The sequence below is a fragment of the Oreochromis niloticus genome, linkage group LG8, assembly GCF_001858045.2.
Source record: "Oreochromis niloticus isolate F11D_XX linkage group LG8, O_niloticus_UMD_NMBU, whole genome shotgun sequence".
Classification (NCBI taxonomy): Eukaryota; Metazoa; Chordata; class Actinopteri; order Cichliformes; family Cichlidae; genus Oreochromis; species Oreochromis niloticus.
The window spans coordinates 22,470,140-22,494,893 of NC_031973.2; the positions used below are offsets into that span (position 1 = coordinate 22,470,140).

The following is a 24,754-nucleotide window of genomic DNA, read 5'->3' on the forward strand; positions in this document are numbered from 1 at the left end:
AAACAACAATCGGGTACATTCCTAAAAACAATGTATTTACTGGCCACCTCAGCAACACTGAAAGACACCTGAAGGAGAATTGGAGAATTCTTTCACTGGTTAGGAAAAACAACATCTAACCAAGCCAAGAATCCTTCTACCATCAACAGATATCCTCATGAATAAAAATACAAAATGCTGTCCAAATAATTTGTCAAAAGTAAGAACAGATTAGACCAGGGGTGGGGAACTCCAGGCCTCGAGGGCCGGTGTCCTGCAGGTTTTAGATATCACCCTGGGTCAGCACACCTGAATCAAATAATTATTTCATTAGCAGGCCTCTGGAGAATTTCAAGACATGTTGAGGAGGTAATTCATCCATTTAAATCAGCTGTCTTGGATCAAGGATACATCTAAAACCTGCAGGACACCGGCCTTCGAGGCCTGGAGTTTGACACCCCTGGATTACACTGTGCTGGAGAAGAGTGCATATGCCGCCGGGGACGACATATGACAGATTAACTTTTACCAGAATGATAGGAAAGGTATGGAGAATTAGAGAAATAGCTCATGATCTGAAGAATACATCCTATGTCAAACGTGGTGGAGGCAGTGTGATGGTATGGGCATGAATATGGCTGCCAGTGGAAACCAGGGAGCGATCACTAGTGTTTATTGATGATGTGACCGCTGATAGAAGTAGGACAATGATATGTGGATTATACAGGCCCATACTCTGTTCAGAATCAGCCAAATGCTACATACATTCATCCAAGTACTAAAAACAATCCTTATATTAAAAATGTTAGTTTGTCCAGTTAATTTTTTACAATTTTAACATAAACTCGTTAAATCAAAGTTTAAATCTTAATTACTTGATTTAAAATGTACTGTGGCAAAATTACTAGTACTGTGCAAATATCTGACTGTAGCGCTTTTAAGGTGATAAAAGTTAAAGCCTAACATGATATAGCTTACTAATGCAACCGTACAAAGAATTTATACTGTTGTTCAACATTGTGCTAAGACAGCAAGAATGATTAGTTTGAAAAAAAAGCCCGACTCCTGCAGCTGGGACAGTTCAGTTCAGTGTTTAACCTCAAAACTTTGGTTCTGTGCTGTGCTGATGTTTGTATTGAAGCCCTGACTTTAAAACGTCAGCACGGAACGCCAGAATGGATGCAACGCCGAAAGGCGGGAGTTTCAGGGCATGCTGCGTCTCTTTGTGCTTTTAGCAGCTTTCTTTGCTGCATCCTGTTTTGTGTTTGGACTGCCTCGAATTTTGGATTTGACCTTGAGCATCTTGACCTGCCGATGGCCGTTGAGGTGCATCGGTTTGGGTTTGGTTGCCTTGGGGGCCTTTGCTGGCTTTGAGGTGACAGCAGGGGCAGAGGGAAGACTCTCTCCACCAGGGCAGGCTTTGAACCCGTGGACATCCTTGACCCTCCGACCCCGCAATTCAGGTGGATTGGCACAGGTGGCTCGCACCTTCAGGTTAACTTTCTCAATCCACCTAGATAAAAAGAAAAGATCCAAATTAGTTACTATTGTTAGTTATTTAATGTAATTGAGCCAAACAGTATAATATGTGGACCTTAAAGCTAATCTTAACAGATAAAGATGCGTGTTTGGAAATGGTTTTGTTCCTGTAATAAACAACATTCACACATTTTCGCATACTACAATCTCTCACCGTCTAAACCCCAGGGCTATTTAACTACATTATTGACTTGCAGCTGTCTTACATGCGTAGTGGCAGTAGGGGGCAGTCACACATTAGAGGATTGTCAGCGAGATTGATGACCTCCAAAGCGGTGAGTGGGTGGAAGTCAGGGACCTCCTCCAGCTGGTTGCCCTCCAAGAAAAGACTCCTCAACCCAGGACCCAGTCCTGCCAGGGCGCTCTGCGACATCTGCAGCAAGAGTGATCACATCAGTTTGAAAAAAAATTTACATTACATATGAAAACATTTGTAGAGTGCACAAAGCCCGCTCACCTTCTCCAGTCCCATGTTATCGAGGTACAGCTCTTTAAGTGACCTCCCCAGAGGTTTTGAAAGCATTCGATCCGATCCAACGAATTGAATTTCCAGACAGCCTGAGGTCTCGGAGATTCCCTGCCTTGCTCAGTGCCTCAGTGGGCACCTCCCTGAGCTTATTTCCTCCCAGGTGAAGCGTGTCCAAGTCATTTGCCTGGTAAAGAGCCCTGGGCGACACATGCACAATGGCATTCCCGGTGAGATAGAGAGCTCTCAAACCCTCAGCCCCCGTCATGATACCTGGCTCCAGCTTGGTGATGGAGTTGTTCTCCAGATGAAGTGCGAGCAGACTGGGCACCAGTTTGAAGACACCTTTGGGGAAGCTGGTGAAGCGGTTCTTTTCCAAATGGAGGTAAGTCAGCTTAGGGAGACCTTAAAAACAAAAGCAAGTGAGTTTGGATCTTGTCTGAACATCTACTCCAAATGTAGCGTTGCCAGTGAAAGACCTTTAAAGGCATCTGGGCTCAGGGAAGTAATCTCATTCTCAGACAGGTACAGGTATATCAGTCCCTTCATCCCGCTGAAAGCCCCTCCCTCCACATCCACAATTTTGCAGCGCTGCAGGTGCAAGGACACGACCTGGGCGACACCGGGGAAGCTGTTGCTGGGAATGTAGTGGAAGTGGTTGCCACGCAGGTCCAGGAGACGTGTGCTGGCAGAGAAACCGCGAGGCACTTTAGTGTGACCACGGTTCTCACATGAAGAGTGGTGTGTCTCTGCCTGTAGACAGGTAGGTAAAGGAAATGAAGAGCTCACCAACGCTTCAACCTTGTGTGTATGTATGAAACTGTCCAGCTTCTTACATTAATATAAAAAGATTAACTACCATCAGAACAGTAACTTGGATTTTAAAAGTGTTGTTTCTTTACTCCTGATCAAATACGAAACACTTAAGAGTTAGAAGAACCGATTCATTTTGATGTATGTTAAATTTGAAACTTCAGCCAGCAAAGAACCATCTTAGCTTAAATTCATAGCCAGAGTAGAGGAAAAAAAGCCCTTTTTCAATCAATGAACTTGAAGGCTGTTAACTGGTAGATTAAAAACACAGGTCATGGAAAAAAGGCAAATCAACCGCTAGTTTTACAGACTTTGGTGGCATTGATTTTCTAACCTAATCAAGAATCCAGCGTATTCCTCAATGTGTTCAACTACATCCTACTATCATTGGCAAAAGCAGGTAAAGAGGTTAAACTCAGCTTGGAAAATATGAAAAGCATTAAATGAAATATAAATATACAAAAAAGTAGTGACACTCACCTCACAGGCACAGTTGGCAGGACACTTGACCTTGTTTGGTTCTTCAGTGGGTCGTGGTATGATCCTGACTGCTTCCTCTTCCTTTATGATGTCTTCCTGACTCTGGCATCTCAGCTCAGGAGGGTGGACAGCATCCAGGTTCTCACCTGAAAGATGGGATGGCCCTCCACAAGTCCCCATCAGCTTCACTTTGTTATAGATAGCCCACTCTCTGCAGTAGGAAAAAATAGAAAACAAGAACAAAGTGCTGATCACTTCCCTGACGTTTCCTGAAGCTGTCAGGACATGACCACCAAAAACCCGCCGTACCTGAGTGGACGCAGGTAACAGTTGCAGAGGATTGGATTCCCGGCCAGATTGAGACGGGACAGCTTCGGTGAGCCTTCGGCGAAGGGCTGGATGACACGCAGCTGGTTATTGCTGATGTCCAGGTGGATAAGGTTGGGGGATTTTGAAACCGCTGTGTTCACCAGGTCCTGCAGGGACATGTGGTCCAGGAAGAGGTGGGTCAGCTTGGGCATGGACACAGCCTCCTCCCCCAGGTACGTCATGGGGTTGTAGCTGAGATCGAGACGAGTCACCTCTGGCAGCCTGGATGCAGAAAAGAACAAGGCAGGAAATAAGAACAATGCTTATTACTCTTATTACTCTTTGTCAACACAGACATCGGGTGTGAATGACTTTCTGTCCATTGTGTTGAAGTTTGGTCAGACAAGGGACTATACTGTCTGTGAGAGAGGGATTTGACAAACAATTGAATCCCTTTTGTTCTTTCTACTGATTAATATCATACAGCTCATGACTTTATTTAAAACCTAAAGATTTTCTATTTTCTTCTCTATCTAGAAATAGGAGAGCCTAATTAAAAAAAACTTAACCAGCATAACTTATAAATGATAATAGATAGCACATAAATGATGGATAGACCCTGTTATACTGAAGAGTGAAGCCACCGGGCTTCACCTTTGAGGCCTAATAACCTTTAATCTGCATCCTTTGTATTGACCAGCTGGGGAGACGCTACACCTCTCTCTCTAAAAAATGCTTTCCTAATGAGTCAATGGTCTGCACTGCAGAAGATAATATTAATTTATACATAATGGTCAAACAGTTAAAGAAAAAAAAACAAACAAACAAACAAAACCAAATTAAAATAACTTAGTAAAAGTATGGATAACTGATAAATTAATGGCTATAGGTATGGATAAGCAGCTTAACATGCTGTAAACATGATGTCATTAACAGAACAGCAAAAACATAACAGGCAATCAGCTGAAATTGTTATCTAAAGCAAAGGAATTGACTAGCTTACTGATCCGTAGCTTAAAGCTAACAAACAGCAATCTTCAGGGAACGTTGCCCAAAAAGCCCCTAAAAGTTACAATTTGGAGGCGGGTCCAAGAATGTCCGCTCAAGGCGGTGAATAACTATTAGCTTACCATTTTAAAAGAAGTAATTTAATTGTTGTGTACGACTGAAACAGTTAGCTAACACAAATCAAGAAATGGGAGTTCATTTGAACTCAAGAACACAGAATGTGTTGAAGAGTGAAGGAAAGTGCTTTTTTTTTACTCTGACAAGACTATCGGGGAACATTGGATAAAGAATGGGAACCATTGCTTTAGGGTGTGGCCACCTTGTGATTGACAACTCATGCGGTGTCCTAAGTTTTTCAGTCAGTTCAACCCATTGATCATCACATCCAGTAGAAACAAACCAACGTTGTAATGCCTAAAATATCAAAGGTTGAGTCCCACTGTGATTCACAGTAGCTATGTCCATCTTTAATGTACAGTCTTTGACAGTAGTTTTCAAAGTGTGGGGTGGAGTCTTTGGAGACTTTGCTGATGCTATTCCCTTTTTTTTTAGGTGATACAAATTGGACTCTTTTAATTATTGGTAATCAATGATTAAAAAAGAGAGAGATGTGTCATTTTTTCAGCTTTGGAAGTCGAGAATGCCAGAAAAAGCTTAAGAACCTGTATTGTGTGGAAAGGCCTGTACTTTGCTGTTAATTATAATGTCATAATCGTCACATTGGATTTTAGTTTTTGTCTAGATTTACATCCAGTGTGAGATTCCTATTTAGCCCCCATGCTGAGCGCTGGTGCCTCTCACTTCACCTGGTCATTGTCTCAGTGGGGAAAAACTGTAACTCGTTGTGATCCAGGCTGAGACGAGTTAGTGTGAACAGTCCAGCAAAGGCTTCAGTGTCCAGGTAGTTTAGAAAGTTGTAACTAAGACGAAGCCACTTGATATTCTGCAGGCCCTGAAAGCAAAGGAAGCTGGCATTTTATTTAAGGCTCCAACAAGATGTGCATCTCTTTAAAATATTTGAAATTTTCCATTTTGAAGTATTTTGTACAGACGGTTTAGTGTGGGTACCTGGAATGCCATATTAGGGATGTAAACCAGCTGATTGTGTGAGAGGGAGAGCAGGTTGAGGGAGCCCAGCTGAGAGAACGCTCCAGGCTGGATCTCTTCCACACGATTACGGTCAATAATAAGCTGCTTTAGCGAGGACAAACCATCAAATGACTCCTAGAATCATAAAAAACAAAGGACTGCACTGAGAATGGTTGGGTAGACTTCTCAAAGTTAATTTTATTTTTTAAAAACCACTTAAAATGACAATGGGATATATGTGGTTTAAGTCTAAGAATACCTGGTAGAGGATGTCAATGTTGTTGTTGGCAAGGTTGAGGAAGACCAGGCGACCGAGGCCACGGAACGCCCCCTCCTTCACCTTGTGGATGTTACAGCGCTGCAGCGACAGGTGAGTCAGGTAGGGGGTGTGCATGAAAGCCCCAGTGGGAAGTTCCTGTATGTCATTACCTCGAAGGTCCAGTTTGACTGTTATCTATAAGGAGATTATATATTAGAGGGTAATAATAAGTATTTAATAGGTACTACAGCTTGGGAAGTTTAGCCCAAGCCTTATCATTCTTTAACAGGGGTATTAAAATTTGTATTTGCCTGGAAATAAACACCTGTTCAACAGAGAATTGTTTAAAAAAAAACATTTTTGAGGATTGTTTAAACACCACAGCTTACCCGAGTGTTGTTGCTAATCATTTCCATCTAGATTTGTATCGTAGATGTGCAGCAGACAAATGTGCAGCAGTTGTGTGATGCTATCATCCTAATATGGACCAAAATCTGTTTGGAATGCTTTAGGACCTTGTTGAATCTGAGAGGATACGACCTGGTGCTAGAAAGGTGTACCTATGAACTGACCAGTAAGTGTATATGTTTATAGATACCTCATCAACAGCAGGAGGAACCTGGGTCAGGTTCTTGTTGACACAGGTCACAGTGAGTTGGATTTGGTCACAGAAACACTGCTGTGGGCATTTTGCTGCTTGGACTGCAGGGACGCAGTGGACCAGCAGGCTGATCAGCAGAATCCCAAAGGTAACGGGAAGGTCCATCTGTAGGGAAAACCCTAATTCACTCTTTTAGTTTGGCCACATGTCAAACTGCAATGCTAAATGTTTAAGGTGCACGTACGCCAACAAATTACCGCAGATTCGTTTTTTTTTTTTTTTTTTTTTTTTTTTTTTTTTGCGGTGATGTACCATAATAGATAATTTATTCATGCATACAGCTTTCCAGTTTTCTGTTCATGTTGACAGCTTCAACATTAATTTATATGCATTTGGATAAAAAATAGTGTTAATGTACTAATATATCAGTTACAGGGGCAACTTCTTTTAGAGGTATTTTGTTTTGTTTTTTTACACTTTAAGCACATTTTTATTGACAGATTTGCATCAAAGTGTTATTGATGCAAGAGATGTCATTGTAATAGATTCTCATTAAACCAAGAATAATTATTTTAGCCTGCAAAAAGGTCGAAAGCTGTCCTTGGTTAGTAGAATCATAAGGAATGTCGTTCTCAGAGGGAGTTTTAAAAAATGTTATTATCACTGAATTCGGACACCGTGAGAAAAAGCTGTGTGTCATTCAGTTATTTTTTTCCTTTTCCAAAGCTGAAGGTAATTTAAAAAAAAAAAAAAAAAGAAACCCTTCTGCACCCTTGGGGATTAATGCCATTTGGTCAGATTGGTCTGCCGTAGTCTTCACTGGAATGCCTTAAAACCACATTCCCATGTTGGATCAACAGTGCTGATCCACAGGAACGGACATGAAAAGCTTCAGAGCTCCACACTCTACAGTTTGGACTCTGGAAATGTGGACACGTGCAGTATGCTATGGCTAAATTTTTTCTGTTAAAACTGTGACCTTAAAGAAACCATTGACCGCACAACACAAACGGCAAATTCATGAACTTATTTGCTATGTGCATTTAAAGTCAAGTTTAATGATAAGGTTGGTATAAAAGGTTGAAAATATGTGAAAATCTGACCTTTTAACTCGTCAAACTCTCCTCTCTAGACTGAACTAACTGGAAACTCTTCCTTTTGGTGTCATCTCAAGCAGCAGGGAAACGAAGCTGTACCACACGTTTTAAAAGAATTAAACTGCTAGTTTCATATTTATTCACGCCATATTTTCTTCGAGCAACCACCTGAACAGAAAGAGGCCCAGAAACTAGAGAGGAAGGAATTTCCTCAGTTCGGGCTGTTTGTCTTCGTCTCCCCGGGGATCAACAGGTCCAAACCGTGGAGGAGCAGCCGCACCGGCCGTGCACAAAGGCACACTGTCTTTCTCTGCCGGGGCTGTGCCAAAATGCGTTTCCCCTGAAAACACACGCCTGTCCACCGGGCAGTGCGACATAGCAGGCACTGTACAGCCCCGAGACACTGATTTAGCCTAAACTACGATCATTACAAAAATCTGAATATGATTTGTGTAGATATCAGGTTACATTTGTTCAAGTCAAGTGCTTATAACAAAAAAATACTAAGGTTCGCTATTAAAAGACGATACTTTCCTTTTTGACGCAAAACAAAATACAGGACTAAATACCTGAGCATCGGGGTATTAACCGTTCCGGCCTGTTTAAGTGTTTCCCGGACACCATTACAATCGTTTGAATGTGTGTAATACTTTTAAATCCGGACATTCAATGATAGGAATCCCCTTTACGCACAAACTCACCGTGGCGGTTCCGTCCAGCTGCAGAGCGCTACTGGTCCCTCAGTCTATGACGAACTCCGCCGCTCTTCCCCTGCTTGTCGCCCCATCCAAAACAAACTCCGTCTATCCCCTTCTTTCACGTCTGCTCCTTTGCTACCTCCACCTCCAACCCCACTGCTGCAGTCTGCTCACTGCGCCTCAGAGTTTATTAAAGGACTAGTTCAGCCCAAAGTGAGGAGAATCAGTAACCCCAGAGCCAATGCTAAAGACTGTAACTTTCATATGCACCACTAAAAATGAAAGTGACATTAAAAAAAAATACATTAAAATATGTAAAAACTCTGATCACAGTATAACTGTGGATAGGAATTATTCTCCACCCACATTTGGTCTGAGGATTTCATCAGGATACCAAGTGGAGGTTTCTGTTCTCTTCAAGGATATGTCTACCCAGACCATCTCTACCCCACTGCCAAACTGGTCAAGCTAGATGGTATTATGGGGCTGTTACTTCCCATACAGATGAGCAGCTACTGGTCCTGATGCTGGGTTGATGCTATTCTACAGCCCTACCCAGGGCTCCTCACATCTCCTCAACACTTTAGTCTGTACCTTCTTGTGATAGCACCTATGGATATGTCATCCTGGAGTTGGACTTTCTGTGAAGCCTCAGTGCGATGCAGGGACAGTCTCATGCAGTAGTGGCAAGAATCAGTCAGGAGGGATAATATCAATGATCTGTGAGAGGGAGGGGCCCTCCTCAGGGGGCCTAAGGTTACATCTTTTGCCATCTTACAATGCTGTGATTGCAGCCATTACCCAACTCTCTGTGAATGGTACTCATGACCATTGATCAGTAGTCATTGATCAGTGGTTGTTGATCAATGGTCATGAGAATTTGCATAATTATGGTGAAGGAACTGACCTCCCAGCCCATTGTTCCTTCAGGGGTGCTGGTTTCAGTCATTATGCAAATGTACTATTTATAAGATTGGAGAAACCTGCAGTCAGCTGAGACTGAAGAAGTCACTTAGGGTGGTTGTGGCTCAGGTGGTAGAGCAGATCAGCTACTGATCGGAAGGTTCGTGGTTCGATCCTTGTCTTCCCCAGTCTGCATGTCAAGTATCCTTGGGCAAGATACTAACCCCAAATGGCCCTCTGATGTGTTCATTAGAGTGTGAATGTAGATTAGTTTGCACTTGCGTTTAGAAGTGCGTGTGAATAAGGCATGTTGTATAGAGTGCTTTGAGTACTCCGGGAGAGTAGAAAAGCTCTATATGAGAATCAGTCCATTTACCATTAGTGATTAAACATTTCTCCCACTGAAAACGTTACGTCCAGATGAACAGAATCAACTTTCGGAGATGCATCGCTGAAGTTCCTTAAATATTTGGATGTCTAATCTCCTATCAGCCGATTTGGAGACATGCCGAACCTGTGCAGGTAAATGACTGATATTCTGTTGAAAGTTTCTCATGTAGTATTACATAATACAGCCCACTCAGTGCAACTATATTTGAGGAATCTCTGCATAACAAAGCTTTGAAAAATGTGTGCTGTGTTGAATTTCAATGTTTGACTATAAAAAGCGATAGAGAACCTAAATTGGTTGTCGTTATTAATCAGTCATATAGACACTGTTCCAATGGTGCCTGCTCATATTAAAATGCCATTTTCCTATGGGCATGTATATGGCTGCCAAAGGAACCCAGGCAGCGATCACTAGTGTTTATTGATGATGCGACCACTGACAGAAGTAGGACAATGATATGTGGATTATACAGGCCCATACTCTGTTCAGAATCAGCCAAATGCTACATACATTCATCCAAGTATTAAAAACAATCCTGATATCAAAAAATTATGTTAGTTTATTCAGTTAATTTTGAGCTGTAATTCCTAAACAGATTAACTCCTTAAATCAAAGCTTAAATCGTAATTGCTTGATTTAAGATTCACTGTGGCAAAACTACTAGTACTGTGCAAATATCTGACTGTAGCGCTTTTAAGGTGATAAAAGTTAAAGCCTAACATGATATAGCTTACTAATGCAACCGTACAAAGAATTTATACTGTTGTTCAACATTGTGCTAAGACAGCAAGAATGATTGGTGTGAAAAACAAGCCCGACTCCTGCAGCTGGGACAGTTCAGTTCAGTGTTTAACCTCAAAACTTTGGTTCTGTGCTGTGCTGATGTTTGTATTGAAGCCCTGACTTTAAAACGTCAGCACAGCAAAAGGTGGCAGATTCAGGCCATGCTGCGTCTCTTTGTGCTTCTAGCAGCTTTCTTTGCTGCACCCTGCTTTGTGTTTGGACTCCCACGAATTTTGGATTTGGCCTTGAGCATCTTGACCTGCCGATGGCCGTTGAGGTGCATCGGTTTGGGTTTGGTTGCTTTGGTGGCCTTTGCTGGCTGTGAGGTAGTGTAAAGCAAGTGGTAAGGAAGGTGATAAGTAGACAGCATCAGCAGACTGGTCAAATTTCTTACAAGTGTACTTTATTTTCTAGCACCATCTGGTACCATTTTAAAACAACCCCGGTTGTCAAAATCTTACTTGTTTTGTACAGAATTTTACACACACATGCACCTCATTAGTCTCTACCATTAAGAAATAGGTTAGACCAAACGATACAATCTAAACAAAGAAACAGGAATAACATTATTTATCTAATTTACAAACTCATTTGCACAAATAAATGGTTTGAAAAGTAAAACGCTGCATACAATACAACTCAAAATATTACTTAAAAATAAAATAAACAATACTATACAGAAGGAAATACCCTTCATTTGGCACAGGTGGCTCGCACCTTCAGGTTAACTTTCTCCATCCACCTAGATAAAGAGAAAAGATCCAAATTAGTTACTAGTGTTAGTTATTTCATGTTCAAATGGTATAATATGTGGACCTTAAAGCTAATCTTAACAGATAAAGATGCATCTTTGGAAATGGTTTTGTTCCTGTAATAAACAACAATCACACATGCGAAACATTTTTTTCCACATACTAGAATCTCTCACTGCCCAAACCTCAGTCCTGTTTAACTACATTATTGACTTGCAGCTGTCTTACATGCATAGTGGCAGTAGGGGGCAGTCACACATTAGAGGAGCTAAAGTCAGACCAATAACTTGGATTTTAAAAGTGTTGTTTCTTTACTTCTGATCAAATACGAACCTCTTAAGAGTTAGTTAGGACAACTGATTCATTCTGATGTGTTAAATTTGAAACCATCTTAGCTTACATTAATATCCGAAGTAGAGGAAAACATCAAACCTGGCTCAATTTAAAACCTTTTTCGATCAATGAACTTGAGGGCTGTTAATTGGTAGATTAAAAACACAAGTCATGGAAAAACGGCAAATCAGCTGCTAGTTTTTACAGACTTAAACTTGGCATTGATTTTCTAACCTAATCAAGAATCCAGCCTATTCCTCAATGTGTTCAACTATAACCTACTATCATTGGCAAACACAGGTAAAGAGGTTAAACTCAGCTTGGAAAATATGGAAGGCATTAAATGAAATATAAATATACAAAAAAGTAGTGACACTCACCTCACGGACACAGTTGGCAGGACACTTGACCTTGTTCGGTTCTTCAGTGGGTCATGGTGTGATCCTGGCTGCTTCCTCTTCCTCATTCTGGCATCTCAGCTCAGGAGGGTGGACAGCGTCCAGGCTCTCACCCGAAAGATGGGATGGCCCTCCACAAGTCCCCACCAGCTTCACTTTGTTATAGAAAGCCCACTCTCTGCAGAATAGGGGGGAAAAAAGAAATCGTGCTGATCACTTTCCTGAGGTTTCCTGAAGCTGTCAGTACATGACCAACAACAGCCCATCGTACCTTAGTGGACGCAGGCAACAGATGCAGAGGATTGGATTCCTGGACAGGTTCAGACGTTTTAGGTTAACCAGTTCGACAAAGGCTTCAGTGTCCAGGTAGTTTAGAAAGTTGTAACTAAGACAAAGCTTCTCGATATTCTGCAGGCCCTGAAAGCAAAGGAAGCTGGCATTTTATTTAAGGCTCCAGCAACAGGTGCATATCTGTAAAATAGTTGAAATTTCCATTTTGAAGTATTTTGTACAGACAGTTTAGTGTGGGTACCTGGAATGCCATATTAGGGATGTGAACCAGCTGATTGTGTGAGAGGGAGAGCAGGTTGAGGAAGCCCAGCTGAGAGAACGCTCCAGGCTGGATCTCTTCCACACGATTATGGTCAATAATAAGCATCTGCCACACTGGTGGGATCTATTCTACAAATTTCCCAGTTTATTTCAGAAACACTGATGATATGTAAACCGAGATTTCCACAGATATAAAAGCATGTTTCTGAAATAAATTTCTGTTTTGTGTCATTTTTTTTTAAATTTGTAAATTTTAACTTGATTAATTACTTAAAGTAGGATGTTCACTTCACTTCAGGTTACAGTCATTAATCATTTTAAACACATTAAACTCAAGTCTGATTGATGTGAAGTTTTTTTTTCTTTTTTAAAGCATTTGTATCTATTTTCTATAAAAATATAAGTCACAAGCACAAGTAGAAAAATAAAAAATTAAGACATTCTTGGACAGTCTCTGTGAAGCCTTCATAGAAAATGAAAGTTAGGAGCAGAAATCAGTGGTTGGACTTGGCCTTTGACTAGAACCCCCCCAAAAAACATCCCTGCTAGTTTTTCAAAGGTGAAAAATTGAATGTGAGTGCAGAGTGTGCCCCTGTGGCAGCTGACTCAGTGTTAATCCTGGCACCTCCTCTCCAAAGCAGAGCTCAGCCTCTCTCTGGCACTGCCGCACAGATGTAACCTTAGGCCCCCTCCTTGATTTGAGGAGGGGGCCTAAGGTTACATCTTTTGCCATCTTACAATGCTGTGATTGCAGCCATTACCCAACTCTCTGTGAATGGTACTCATGGCCATTGATCAGTGGCCATTGATCAGTGGTTATGAGAATTTGCATAATTATGATGAAGGAACTGACTGAAGGCATTAAATGAAATATAAATATACAAAAAAGTAGTGACACTCACCTCACAGGCACAGTTGGCAGGACACTTGACCTTGTTTGGTTCTTCAGTGGGTCGTGGTGTGATCCCTGCTGCTTCCTCTTCCTCACTCTGGCATCTCAGGTCAGAAGGGTGGACAGCGTTCAGTCTCTCACCTGAAAGATGGGATGGCCCTCCACAAGTCCCCATCAGCTTCACTTTGTTATGGATAGCCCACTCTCTGCAGAATAGGGGGGAAAAAAAAGAAATCGTGCTGATCACTTTCCTGAGGTTTCCTGAAGCTGTCAGTACATGACCAACAACAGCCCATCGTACCTTAGTGGACGCAGGTAACAGATGCAGAGGATTGGATTCCTGGACAGGTTCAGACGGGTTAGGTTAACCAGTTCGACAAAGGCTTCAGTGTCCAGGTAGATTAGTAAGTTGTAACTAAGACGAATCCTCTTGATATTCTGCAGGCCCTGAAAGCAAAGGAAGCAGACATTTTATTTAAGGCTCCAGCAACAGGTGCATATCTGTAAAATATTTGAAATTTTCCATTTTGAAGTATTTTGTACAGACGGTTTAGTGTGGGTACCTGGAATGCCATATTAGGGATGTAAACCAGCTGATTGTGTGAGAGGGAGAGCAGGTTGAGGGAGCCCAGCTGAGAGAACGCTCCAGGCTGGATCTCTTTCACATGATTATCGTCAATAATAAGCCACTTTAGCAAGAACAAACCATCAAATGACTCCTAGAATCATAAAAAAACAAAGGACTGCACTGAGAATGGTTGGGTAGACTTCTTGAAGTTAATTTTTATTTTTTAAAAACCACTTAAAATGACAATGGGATATATGTGGTTTAAGTCTAAGAATACCTGGTAGAGGATCTCAATGTTGTTGTTGGCAAGGTCGAGGAGGACCAGGCGATCGAGGCCACGGAACGCCCCCTCCTTCACCTTGTGGATGTTACAGCGCTGCAGCAACAGGTGAGTCAGGTAGGGGGTGTGCATGAAAGCCCCAGTGGGAAGTTCCTGTAAGTCATTACCTCGAAGGTCCAGTTTGACTGTTCTCTATAAGGAGATTATATATTAGAGGGTAATAATAAGTATTTAATAGGTACTACAGCTTGAGAAGTTTAGCCCAAGCCTTATCATTCTTTAACAGGGGTATTAAAATTTGTATTTGCCTGGAAATAAACACCTGTTCAACAGAATTGTTTAAACAGCCCCATTTTTGAGGATTGTTTAAACTCCACAGCTTACCCGACTGTTGTTGCTAACCATTTCCATCCCTTTTATGCCCACAGTGCATTCAACTTCTGATGGCTGCTTCCAGCAGGATAGCGTACCACAGAGCTCAAATCATCTCAAACATGTTCCATGAATATGACACTGAATTTACTGTACTCAAATTTTCTCCACAGTCACCAGATCTCAATCCAATAAAGCACCTTTTGAATGTGGTGGAACAGGAGATTTGCATCTTAGATGTGCAGCAGGCAGCTGTGTGATGCTATCATGCTAATACGGACCAATATCTGGGAGGAATGTTTTAGGACCTTGTTGAATTTATGCATGATGAATTAAGGCAGTTCTGAAGATAGAAGAGGATATGACCTGGTCCTAGCAAGCTGTACCTAACAAACTGACCAGTAAGTGTATATGTTTATAGTTACCTCATCAACAGTAGCAGGAACCTGGGTCAGGTTCTTGTTGACACAGGTCACATTGAGCTGGACACAGAAACACTCCTGTGGGCATTTTGCTGCTTTGACTGCAGAGATGCAGAAGACCAGCAGGCTGATCAGCAGAATCCAAGAGGTAACGGGAAGGTCCATCTGTAGGGAAAACCCTAATTCACTCTTTTAGTTTGGCCACATAACATGTCAAACTGAATCCAACAAGTAACATGAAGGCGCTTCAGCATGGAAAACATTCAGTCTTTTAGTTTTGCTATATAAATTCAAACAGTAACATTAAATGTTTAAGGTGCAAACACACCAACAAATTACTGCTGATTAGATTTTAGTAATTCTTTAGCCTGCAATAAGGTTGGACACTGTCCTTGGTTACTGTCACACAGTGGAAATTTGTATTTGTTTTATAGTCTGTTTTATGCTGATTTTAATATTTATTTGCATGTGTGGTTCTGATTTTATTTGCATGATTTTACTTTGATACTTGTAATGCATGTTTTTAGTGTTTATGTATAACATCGTTTTAATCCACTATGGACTGACTGGACAGTGGACAAATTAGTCAATAGCAGGCACCGGTTGAGGTGTTGGGTGTGCCCTGATGCGTCCTATCAGCTGCTGAAAGGATATGTTAGAAAAGCTGGGTCAGCACCTCAATGAGGGAGAGGCCCAGATTCCAGGAGGAAGGAGCATGTAGACGCTAGGTGAAATATTTTGCGTGAAGACTGGCTGATCAGCGCAACTTGGTGTCCTATTTCCAGCCACAGAAAAGGCGACCGGTGGGAAACAACGTGTGTGATTAACAGACGTGAACCTTTGCCTGCATTCGTGAGTACTGTTTTCCACTGTTGTCCACTGGTTGCAGCTTCACAGACAACCTTTCTTGTCAGTATCTGTTTGTTTATGTAGTAGGTTGGAAAACGCTACATGTTTAATTTTGTAAGAAAATCACGAGGTTATACCTCATTATGTCAGTAGATGTGTTCTTGCACTGCTGTGGAACTACCAGAGGGACTCTAGCGACAGGCTCAGTGAATGAGCGCCGGCCTGAGCGTCTGCTCTGCGTCTACACTTTCCGTACACTACCAGTTGATTGTTTTGTAAGACAGAGGCGGAGCTGAGAGGAGGAGGAGGAGGGGGTGAGGTGAGGTGCAGGAGGAGAGGAGTGAGGGGGGGGGGGGTAAGGTTCTCCTCTCTTCTCTTCTCCTCTCCTCTCCTTACACCTCCTCCTCCCACCGCAGTTGCACTGGATGGCCTGAGACAGAATCCCCCCTCACCCCCCTCTCCACACACACACACACCCTGTAGTGAGAAAGGCACCCAGCGACGAAATACAATGCAAACTCAATTAAACGCAGTCTCCGCCGTGATTTGCCGCAATGAATGATAAATTGGCGGGTCGTTATCACACTGTAGGATCTGGACGAGCTGCGGTAATAGGCGGGATGGTTGTGTAAAATATGCGCAGGGACTAGGTTTACCAAAATGCTCCAATAGCCAGGTCTGTGCCTAAAAGCGCGTGTTTAAGGTCAAACTGCGACACGGGGGCCAAAACTGGCACATTGTTACCCAGAAAGCGAGAAAGGAAATAAAAATGTATTTATTTACGTCTTTTGCATATTGTGAGAATGCTGAATAATTTTGCAGCTGTCTAGCGTGGAATTAGTACATGGCAAAAAAAAGAAAAAAGAAGAAAAAAAAAAAGGGTTTAGCAGTAAACTGTGTAAACAATAACACTCCTTACACTACTGGGTGTGAGTCGGCCACACTAGTAGTAAGGTTCGTTATTAAAAACATAATTCCCTTTTTGATACAAAATAAAAATAAAGAGCTGAACACCTTTGCATCGGTTATTAACCATTTCCCCGGACACCAGTCGTTTAAATATGTGTATTAGGTACTTTTATATCCCGACATTCAATGATAGAATCCTTTTAAAAAACTTACTCACGAAATATGGCGCTCTCACCTTATTCTTAGAATTGAAGAAGCTTCTCGGATGAGACGTGAAATGTCTACCAGCTACTGATGGTTGCAGATCCCCCCCTATCGCAGGTGTCCTGCAGGTTTCTTGGCAGGGGTGGCATGTGGCACCCTAAAATGATCTCTTGCTACCCCTTGTGCCAACCTGGTTGTACATATGACAGTACTTTTATTTACATTAGATGGTATTAAGACTTTGAGCCTAGCTACAGTTAATACTGAATATAAATTCTAAAACCGAATATATTACATAGTGTTCCCCCCTCTATTAACAAATGGTTCAGCCCAAAACGCCGGACCATGAAGTTGATACACTTACTACTTCTCTTCCATCGTCCTACCAGCTGACATTCACCTCACATTCTTGCGTCAGCTGGTAGGACGATGGAAGAAAAGTAGTAAGTGTATCATACATCGGCGGAGCGGGGTGGCTTACTGGGGGTTAAGCCCTGGTTGTTGTTTCAGAAGCCCAGGGGAGATTTTCGGGAGGGGCACTGGTTGGCATGTATGGCTGTACTGTATGTTTGTAAGTTTTCTTCCCAACAAACACAACAATGCTGACGAAACGTTTTGCACAGTTTGCACGTTTCATTCTGTAATACTGGACTTGTTTCTATGAAGGTTTGAACTTTAAGAGTGTTTAAACAAAAGAGAAAAGTGTGAAAATGTTCATGCCTGTGTGAGAAAAGTGTATAAAGTGTGTAGTGAAGGGTTTTACAGTCTTAAAACATCTATAATAATTTTAAAAAATAAAGTAGGCTACTTCGCGGATTTCACCTACCGCGGGTTATTTTTAGAACGCAACTCCCGCGATAAACGAGGGACCACTGTCTGTGGCGTGTCCAGCGGGTTGGCCGGGGAGGGGGGCACAGGCCACCCTCCTGCAGCCGATGCTGCATATTGTTTTAGCTTCGGGGTGGCCAGTCTGAAGCTAAAACAATAAAATTCAATGAAATATCAAATGTACGATTATGTTTTCACAGTGAAGATCAGATATCCGAGTGTACGTGAATGCAGCATCGGCTTCTGCGCTATGAGCATCACGTTAGCAAAGGTAGGAGAGCCAATCACGAAAGACGGCACCGAGGAAGATTAACAGTTTAACATAATTGGACTGGCCATCGAGCATACCGAGCATTTGCCCGGTGGACTGATGACTTTTTTTTTTTTTTGTAACAGCATGAACAATGAAAGGTGGTGGATTGGCCAGATGCTTGTCGGTGTGTGAAAATAACTTGTTTGGTGGTGGCTATGGCTCAATAAGAAACGTGTAATATTTTCTCTGAATGAGGGACCATTCCATTTTTAAGGAGCCGTTGGCAACTCTACTAACTAAACTTATGAATAAAATAAAGTTCACTATCAGTAACATCATAGCACCCACCCAGCTGTATAGAAACTGTCATACTAGCTCACGCAGTACAAGTTATTGTAACCGACTGTAAAAAGTCAGCACAACGAAAATAAACTCCACCTAAACTTGGTTTATATCTGACCCAGATAGACTGCAGGTCATAACTTCTTACCTGAAGTTCAGTTCACCTGACACTCGGACTGGCGGCCGCCTCGGGTCTCTCCTCCTCCTGCCTACCCTTCCCTCATCCACTATCCACCTGCTAGCCGCCGTGGAAGCTCCGCCATGCTCGATGGCCAGTCCAGCTATGTTAAACTATTAATCTTTCGCCGAAAAACTGTTTTCTGTGATGCTGTCTTTCGTGATTGGCTCTCCTACCTTTGCTAACATGATGCTCATGGCGCAGAAGCCGATGCTGCATTCACTTACACTCGGATATCTGAGCTCCGCTGGACACGCCACAGGGAGAAGTGCAGACATAGGAGAGCTTAAGTATGACTGGGTACCAAAGCAATCATTCGTGCTCGTTGTAAACGTTTTTTTAAGTGTGTAACATTCACAATGATATTGTTGATGGTAACATGTATGATTCCAGGATACTTGGCAGGCGCTTGACTTTTTGTACACAATTGGTTTCACTGATCAAGTATCCTGCAGTGCTGTGTTCGTGTATACCTGTTTCATCCACTTTATTAAAGTGTACAGTATTACAGTAACAGTTAGTTGTGGAATCACTTAATGAATGCCTACGTGGAGCTTTAATCTGCCTTAGACTTACTGACCTTTGAATCAGCATCCCAATAGTCCTAAGGGCACTGACAAAACATACAAGTATAAATAAATACAAATTAATAGAAAGAGAAACATATTAACGTTTTTTTTTTTTTTTTAATTAAATTATGCACAAATTACATTCTCTGCCAACAGGCCCACAAGACATGACTATGTAGAGGGGGAAAAACTGACCAGAAGCAATGTGTACCATATCAAGCAGCATTTTACATTCTGTTCAGTGAACTTTACTTGTAGCTTATCAAAAGCTTATCTATTATGTACCTCCTGTAGAGTTTTAATACCTGTACATGAATTGTTAGTCACAGAAATCATAAAAACATTATTAAAAAATCGCCAAATAGTTTTAGAGTAAACCTGGAATCCCTCCTTAAGAGGTATGGTCCTTCCCATTTGTCAATTCACCATAATTAGGAGAATGAGGAAAAGAGAGGTTAGGTACATGATTTCTTAGTCAAAATTAGTGTAGTTTTCATGTTAAGTCTGTTTAACTTCTGGTTCCGGGTCACTGCTCATGTGGTCGACCAGCCACTCATCTGAGCAGTTTTGCGTTGTCTTTCTGACTTAAATGCTCTTTTCGTTGCTGTTTTTCGCCATCTACTCAGTATATTTGTATTCTTTTCCTTTTCCTAATTTTTGTGATTTTTTTTTTTCCCCCCCTCCCAGACTTTTTTTCGATACTCGACATGACCCCAACGCTCACCTACACCAGGGACTCCCTCATCCAGCCGCGGCTGCAGCCCAGGCCTCCAGCTTTTCCGCTCCGCTTCCACAGACTACTTTCCCGAGGAAATACTCCGTGGACACAGAAATTGGAAAAACTCACAATAACGAGGTAACCAGGAGGAGATTAAAAAAGAGTGGGGTGAGAGCCAGACTCAAGAGGGAGACACACAAACAACGAGCGCTCCCGTCCATTATCCTGGCTAATGTGTCCGCTCCAAGCTGGACGAGCTGCAAGCCTGCGTCAACCACCTGCATGAGTACAGAACTGCCTCTGTTCTGGCATTCACGGAATCGTGGTTAAACAACAGTGACGACGACAGCACGCTGCACATGAATGGCTTTTCACCACCTCTTAATATGGACAGAGACCGCGAACGCACTGGGAAGCAACATGGCGGCAGCGTGTGTCTGTATGTAAACAGCAGCAGTTGCTCTACAGTCCCGGTGAGGGAGAAGCTGTGCACTACAGACATTGAGCTCCTAGGCTGTTTCCCTGCGTCCCTACTACCTCCCCAGAGAATTCCCACAGCTTTTCATCATCTTGGTTTACGTCCACCCCAGAGCTGATGCAGGTAAAGCCACAGAGTACATCACCAAAACTCTGTTCAACCTGGAGCAATTATCACCAGACTCTCCCAAGTTCATCCTGGGTGATTTCAACCACTGTTCCCCTGACAAGTTGCTTAAAGGATACCAACAGTATGTTTCATGCAGCACACGTCAGAGGAAGACTCTGGATAAATGCTATGGCTCTGTACCAGATGCATTTAAAGCCCTACCCCTCCCCCCTCTCGGGTCAGCAGACCACCACACCATCCTGCTGGCCCCTGCTTACACCTCAGTCATCAAGAGGACTAAAAAGGTCACCAAAAACATCAAGCAGTGGACAGTGGAAAGTATCCTCACCTTACAAGGATGTTTCAAAGCCACTGACTGGGACAGCCTTCTTTGTCCCTCTGATGACATCAACGAACAAGTCAACACAGTGACATCATACATCTCCTTCTGTGTTGACAACATTATCCCCTCAAAACTGTCTCCATCTACCACAACAACAAACCCTGGATCACCAAGGAGCTCAAGGAAATCCTTAATGGGGAAAAAAATAAAAAATTCTTCACCGGCTCTGCACTGGACAAAAGAGGTCAACAGGGAGGTGAAGAGGGCCATAAAAACTGTTAAACTGGAGTATAAAAACACAGTTGGAAAAAAAAATTCACCACAGGGGACCTCCACTAAGCCTGGCAGGGCCTCAAAACCATGGCCTCTGTGAATACTGTGGTCACCACCCCCAGAACCATCCAGGTGGAGGGCAGCAACCCCTCCTCCCTCCCTGACAACCTCAACGCTTTCTACACCAGGTTTGAGACGGACAACATGGCCCAGCTTGAGGAGTCCGGATCCTCACTCAAACCTGGCAGCTCTGCACTCACATTCAGGACTGAGGACGTGGTGAGAGCCCTCAGGAGGACCAGGGAGAGGAGCTCACCCAGCCCTGACAACATCAGCAGTCGAGTTCTGAGGCACTGTGCAGGGCAACTAGGACGTGTGTTCTGGACTCTATTTCAACACTCAATTGACAGTCACACCGTCTCCCCCCCCCCCCCCCCCCCAGCTGTGGAAACACTCCACAGTCATCCCCATCCCCAAAAGAAACAACCCAAAGTCTCTGAATGATCTTCGTCCTGTGGCCCTCACCTCCCTGGTGATGAAGGCCATGGAGAAGATCATAAAACAGCACATCGTAAGAGCAACTGACCCCCTGATGGACCCACTCCAGTTTGCTTACCGTGCACGCAGAGGTGTTGATGATGCAAAAATCTTCATCTTGGACTCCATCCACAAACATCTGGAGCTCCCTGACTCCTCCGCCAGACTTCTGTTTGCTGATTTCTCATCAGCGTTCAACACTCTGCAGCCTCATATCCTGGCCACTAAACTTTCCTCCCGATTTCACCTGGATGATCAGTTAATCCTGTGGATATTGGACTTTTTGACCAACAGGACTCAGAAAGTTCGGGACAACAAGTCTCTTTCCGGTCTCCGTTCCACCTCCACTGGCTCCCCCCCAGGGCTGTGTGCTCTCCCCCCTGCTCTTCATCCTCTACACCGATGACTGCAGATCCACACAGCCCAACTGTCAATTGGTGAAATATGCCGACGACAGTTCTCCTGTCACTGCTGTCAGACCCCTCACAACACCACGGGCCCACTCTTCAGGAGTTTGTAGAGTGGTGTGACCGCTCCAAACTTGAATTGAACGTGAGCAAAACCAAAGAGATGACGGTGACCTTCTCCAGTAGGCAGAGGGATCTGGCTGCTTCAGTCACCACCACCACCATCCACGGGAAGCCAGTGGAGGTAGTTGAGGAGTACAAATACCTGGGAACCATCTTTGACAACCTCCTGAAATTCTCTGCCAACACAGAGGAGATTCTCAGGAGGTGCCACCAACGGCTATACCTCCTTAGGAAACTCAACTCCTTTGGGGTCAGCACACCCATCATGATCACTTTTTACTATGCCTTCCTGGAAAGCATCATGACCTTCTCCATCACCTGCTGGTTCCACTCCCTCAGCCTTCAGAACAAGAACAGACTGCAGCACACTGCATCAGTGTGCTCTAAAGTCATTGGACTGCCTGTCAGAACTCTGGCACAGGTTTTCAGCCAACAGGCCCTCAGACAGGCAGCCAAAATCATCAATGAGCCCTCTCACATTCTTCACCCCGCATTTCAATGGCTCCCCTCTGGGCGACGCCTCCGCTGCATTTCCTGCAGGACTGACTCTTTTTATACTGCTGACACTTTACTCACTTACAGTTATTTATTCACCTTTCAGTCACTTTAATTTCAAAACTGTGTAATTTGTGTATATACTGTATATTATCTCTTATTGCCTGTTTATGCCCTGTCCTTCTCTTCAACGTCATGCTGCTCTGTTGTATGTTAACTGAGCCTTGGGGATAAATAAAGTCATTCTGATTCAGGTTTCACCACTGCATCTGCTCTGTAATTGCCTAGAAAAACAGAATCTTTGTAAATGTGAAGTCTATATTAACTCAAACAACTTTAGGTCAGAGGAGTAATAAGGCATCCAGCATTGCAGCCACCATTTTGTCATGTGCAATGGATTATCCTGAATCAGTAAAAACAGTATTGTTTCCATAATATCCTCAAATCATTGATCCATCATCCCATGTGTTTGTTCAGAATGACTGTAAATGGTGACTGGTCTTACGCAATGTCATCTACTTGTTTTAACACTACAAGCTCAGCAAATTGAGAGAAATAGTGATATAATAACGAGCCCAATTCTAAGATGTTCCGTGATCACTTGAACATCCTGCTGTATTTTCACTGGCATCTGTGTGATGCCAGTTCCTCCACAAAGACCTTCAGGGACTTGTGGAATTTTCTGTAATAAAGTCTGTAACACGTAATGAGCGCTCTGAAACAGAAGTGGTGCTCCCACTCCTTTACGCATTCCAAGGAAGAGGGAGGAACTTAGAAACTGATCATCACGCGCCTCGCTATGAAACCTAACGAAACAATGGGTTTGATGTTTTGTGCCCTTGGCATTATCAGAACCTCTAAAGGGAGTTGTCTTCTCCAACTGCTGAGGCTGAAATAAGTTCATCTAGTTTTAGAAACTTCCACTGAACAGTCTATTACAGTGTCACAACTAAGAATATGCATAAGCACTTAAATACTTTAAATGAGAATAATAGAAATTTTCTATTACAGTAATAAAGAATTGGTTATGGTTTAGAATTTATTTATACAATTACACAATACTGTATCCTAAAATAAGTGCACACATTCAGTTTGAGTTACTAGTATAGTTTGTCAGCTTATGACTAGAGTTCTGTTACTTTGACCTTGTATGCTTATATTTAGATATTTCTGTATCTAACCAATTTTGTTTTTGGGGTTAAATAAAATAAAATACTTTTTTGGACTTTAATCTGTGTTCGAGTTTCCTTCACTGCTCAGTCCGTTACACCCAATATTTTTTTTTTCCCTTAATCTGTTGTCTTGTGTTTGATGACACTGCTTGGAAACACAAGACAAGGTTTGCATTTTATTATTATCTGATGACACTTGTTAAATCATCCACCATCTCTCCTATGGACTTTTTAATGTCTAGAATCACAGATCAACACAGGCCTGCCCTCCAGCACAGCAGGAGCAGGGGCAACGCCTCAACAGCAACATTGTACCCATCAGGTAAAACATCAGGCTACATTTGCTTTGCATTGTGCCTACCTGATGACAGTGATATAGCATGATGCAATTCCATATTAGATTCTTGATGAATGTGGGTTGTTGTTATTCAGAAAATATCTCTGCACAGCCCTGAACCCCACTGCTGCAGTCTGCTCACTGCACCTCAGTTTATTTAAGGACTAGTTCAGCCCAAAGTGAGGAGACTCAGTCACCTCAGAGCCAACACTAAAGACTGTAACTTTCTTATGCACCACTAAAAATGAAAGTGACATTAAAATTCGTAAGCACTCTGATCACAGTATAACACATGCAAAATCAGAAGGCATAAATGATTATGAATCCTTTTCTCCTGCTTTGGTTACAATGGGTGCATTAAGGGGGTTTAGTGTCTTTGTCTGTACTGGTACCATGAAACAACATCTGTGCATGCCCCTGATAAAAGAGTGAATGTTTTCCTGTGAGATCTCAGCCTAACCAGACCTGGATCAAGTGTGGAGGTCTGTGTTCTCTCCAAGGATATGCCTACCCAGACCATCTCTAACCCACTGCCAAACCGGTCATGCTAGATCACAGGTGTCGAACTCCAGGCCTTGAGGGCCGGTGTCCTGCAGGTTTTAGATTTGTCCTTGATCCAACACAGCTGATTCAAATGGCTAAATGAC

General features: G+C 42.7%; 2 protein-coding genes across 3 annotated transcripts; both read right to left on the bottom strand.

Moving 5' to 3' along the window:
• Nucleotides 1-399: 399 nt before the first annotated feature.
• chadlb (chondroadherin-like b) lies at nt 400-8,477 on the bottom strand. The gene is given in 12 exon segments (XM_019362811.2): nt 400-1,492; nt 1,725-1,891; nt 1,976-2,032; nt 2,034-2,389; nt 2,464-2,737; nt 3,278-3,488; nt 3,587-3,868; nt 5,401-5,546; nt 5,663-5,818; nt 5,943-6,137; nt 6,541-6,708; nt 8,342-8,477. Coding segments are annotated over 11 exon segments (2,322 nt in total). The 5' UTR covers nt 8,342-8,477; the 3' UTR covers nt 400-1,182.
• A 2,316-nt stretch (nt 8,478-10,793) lies between these two features.
• On the bottom strand, nt 10,794-17,111 carry LOC109203284 (chondroadherin-like protein). 2 transcript variants are annotated; one of them, XM_025909741.1, is made up of 10 exons: nt 16,978-17,111; nt 14,988-15,149; nt 14,188-14,382; nt 13,906-14,061; nt 13,644-13,789; nt 13,353-13,548; nt 12,431-12,574; nt 12,170-12,315; nt 11,881-12,076; nt 10,794-11,157 (listed from the first exon to the last, which is right to left on the bottom strand). In XM_025909741.1, exons 2-9 carry the CDS (start codon nt 15,147-15,149, stop codon nt 11,932-11,934), a joined length of 1,290 nt encoding a protein of 429 aa, XP_025765526.1. In that variant the 5' UTR covers nt 16,978-17,111; the 3' UTR covers nt 10,794-11,157; nt 11,881-11,931. The 2 variants fall into 2 exon arrangements, with proteins under 2 accessions (XP_025765526.1, XP_025765527.1); XM_025909742.1 differs by lacking the exon at nt 12,431-12,574 and having other exon boundaries at nt 10,795-11,157.
• Nucleotides 17,112-24,754: the final 7,643 nt, after the last annotated feature.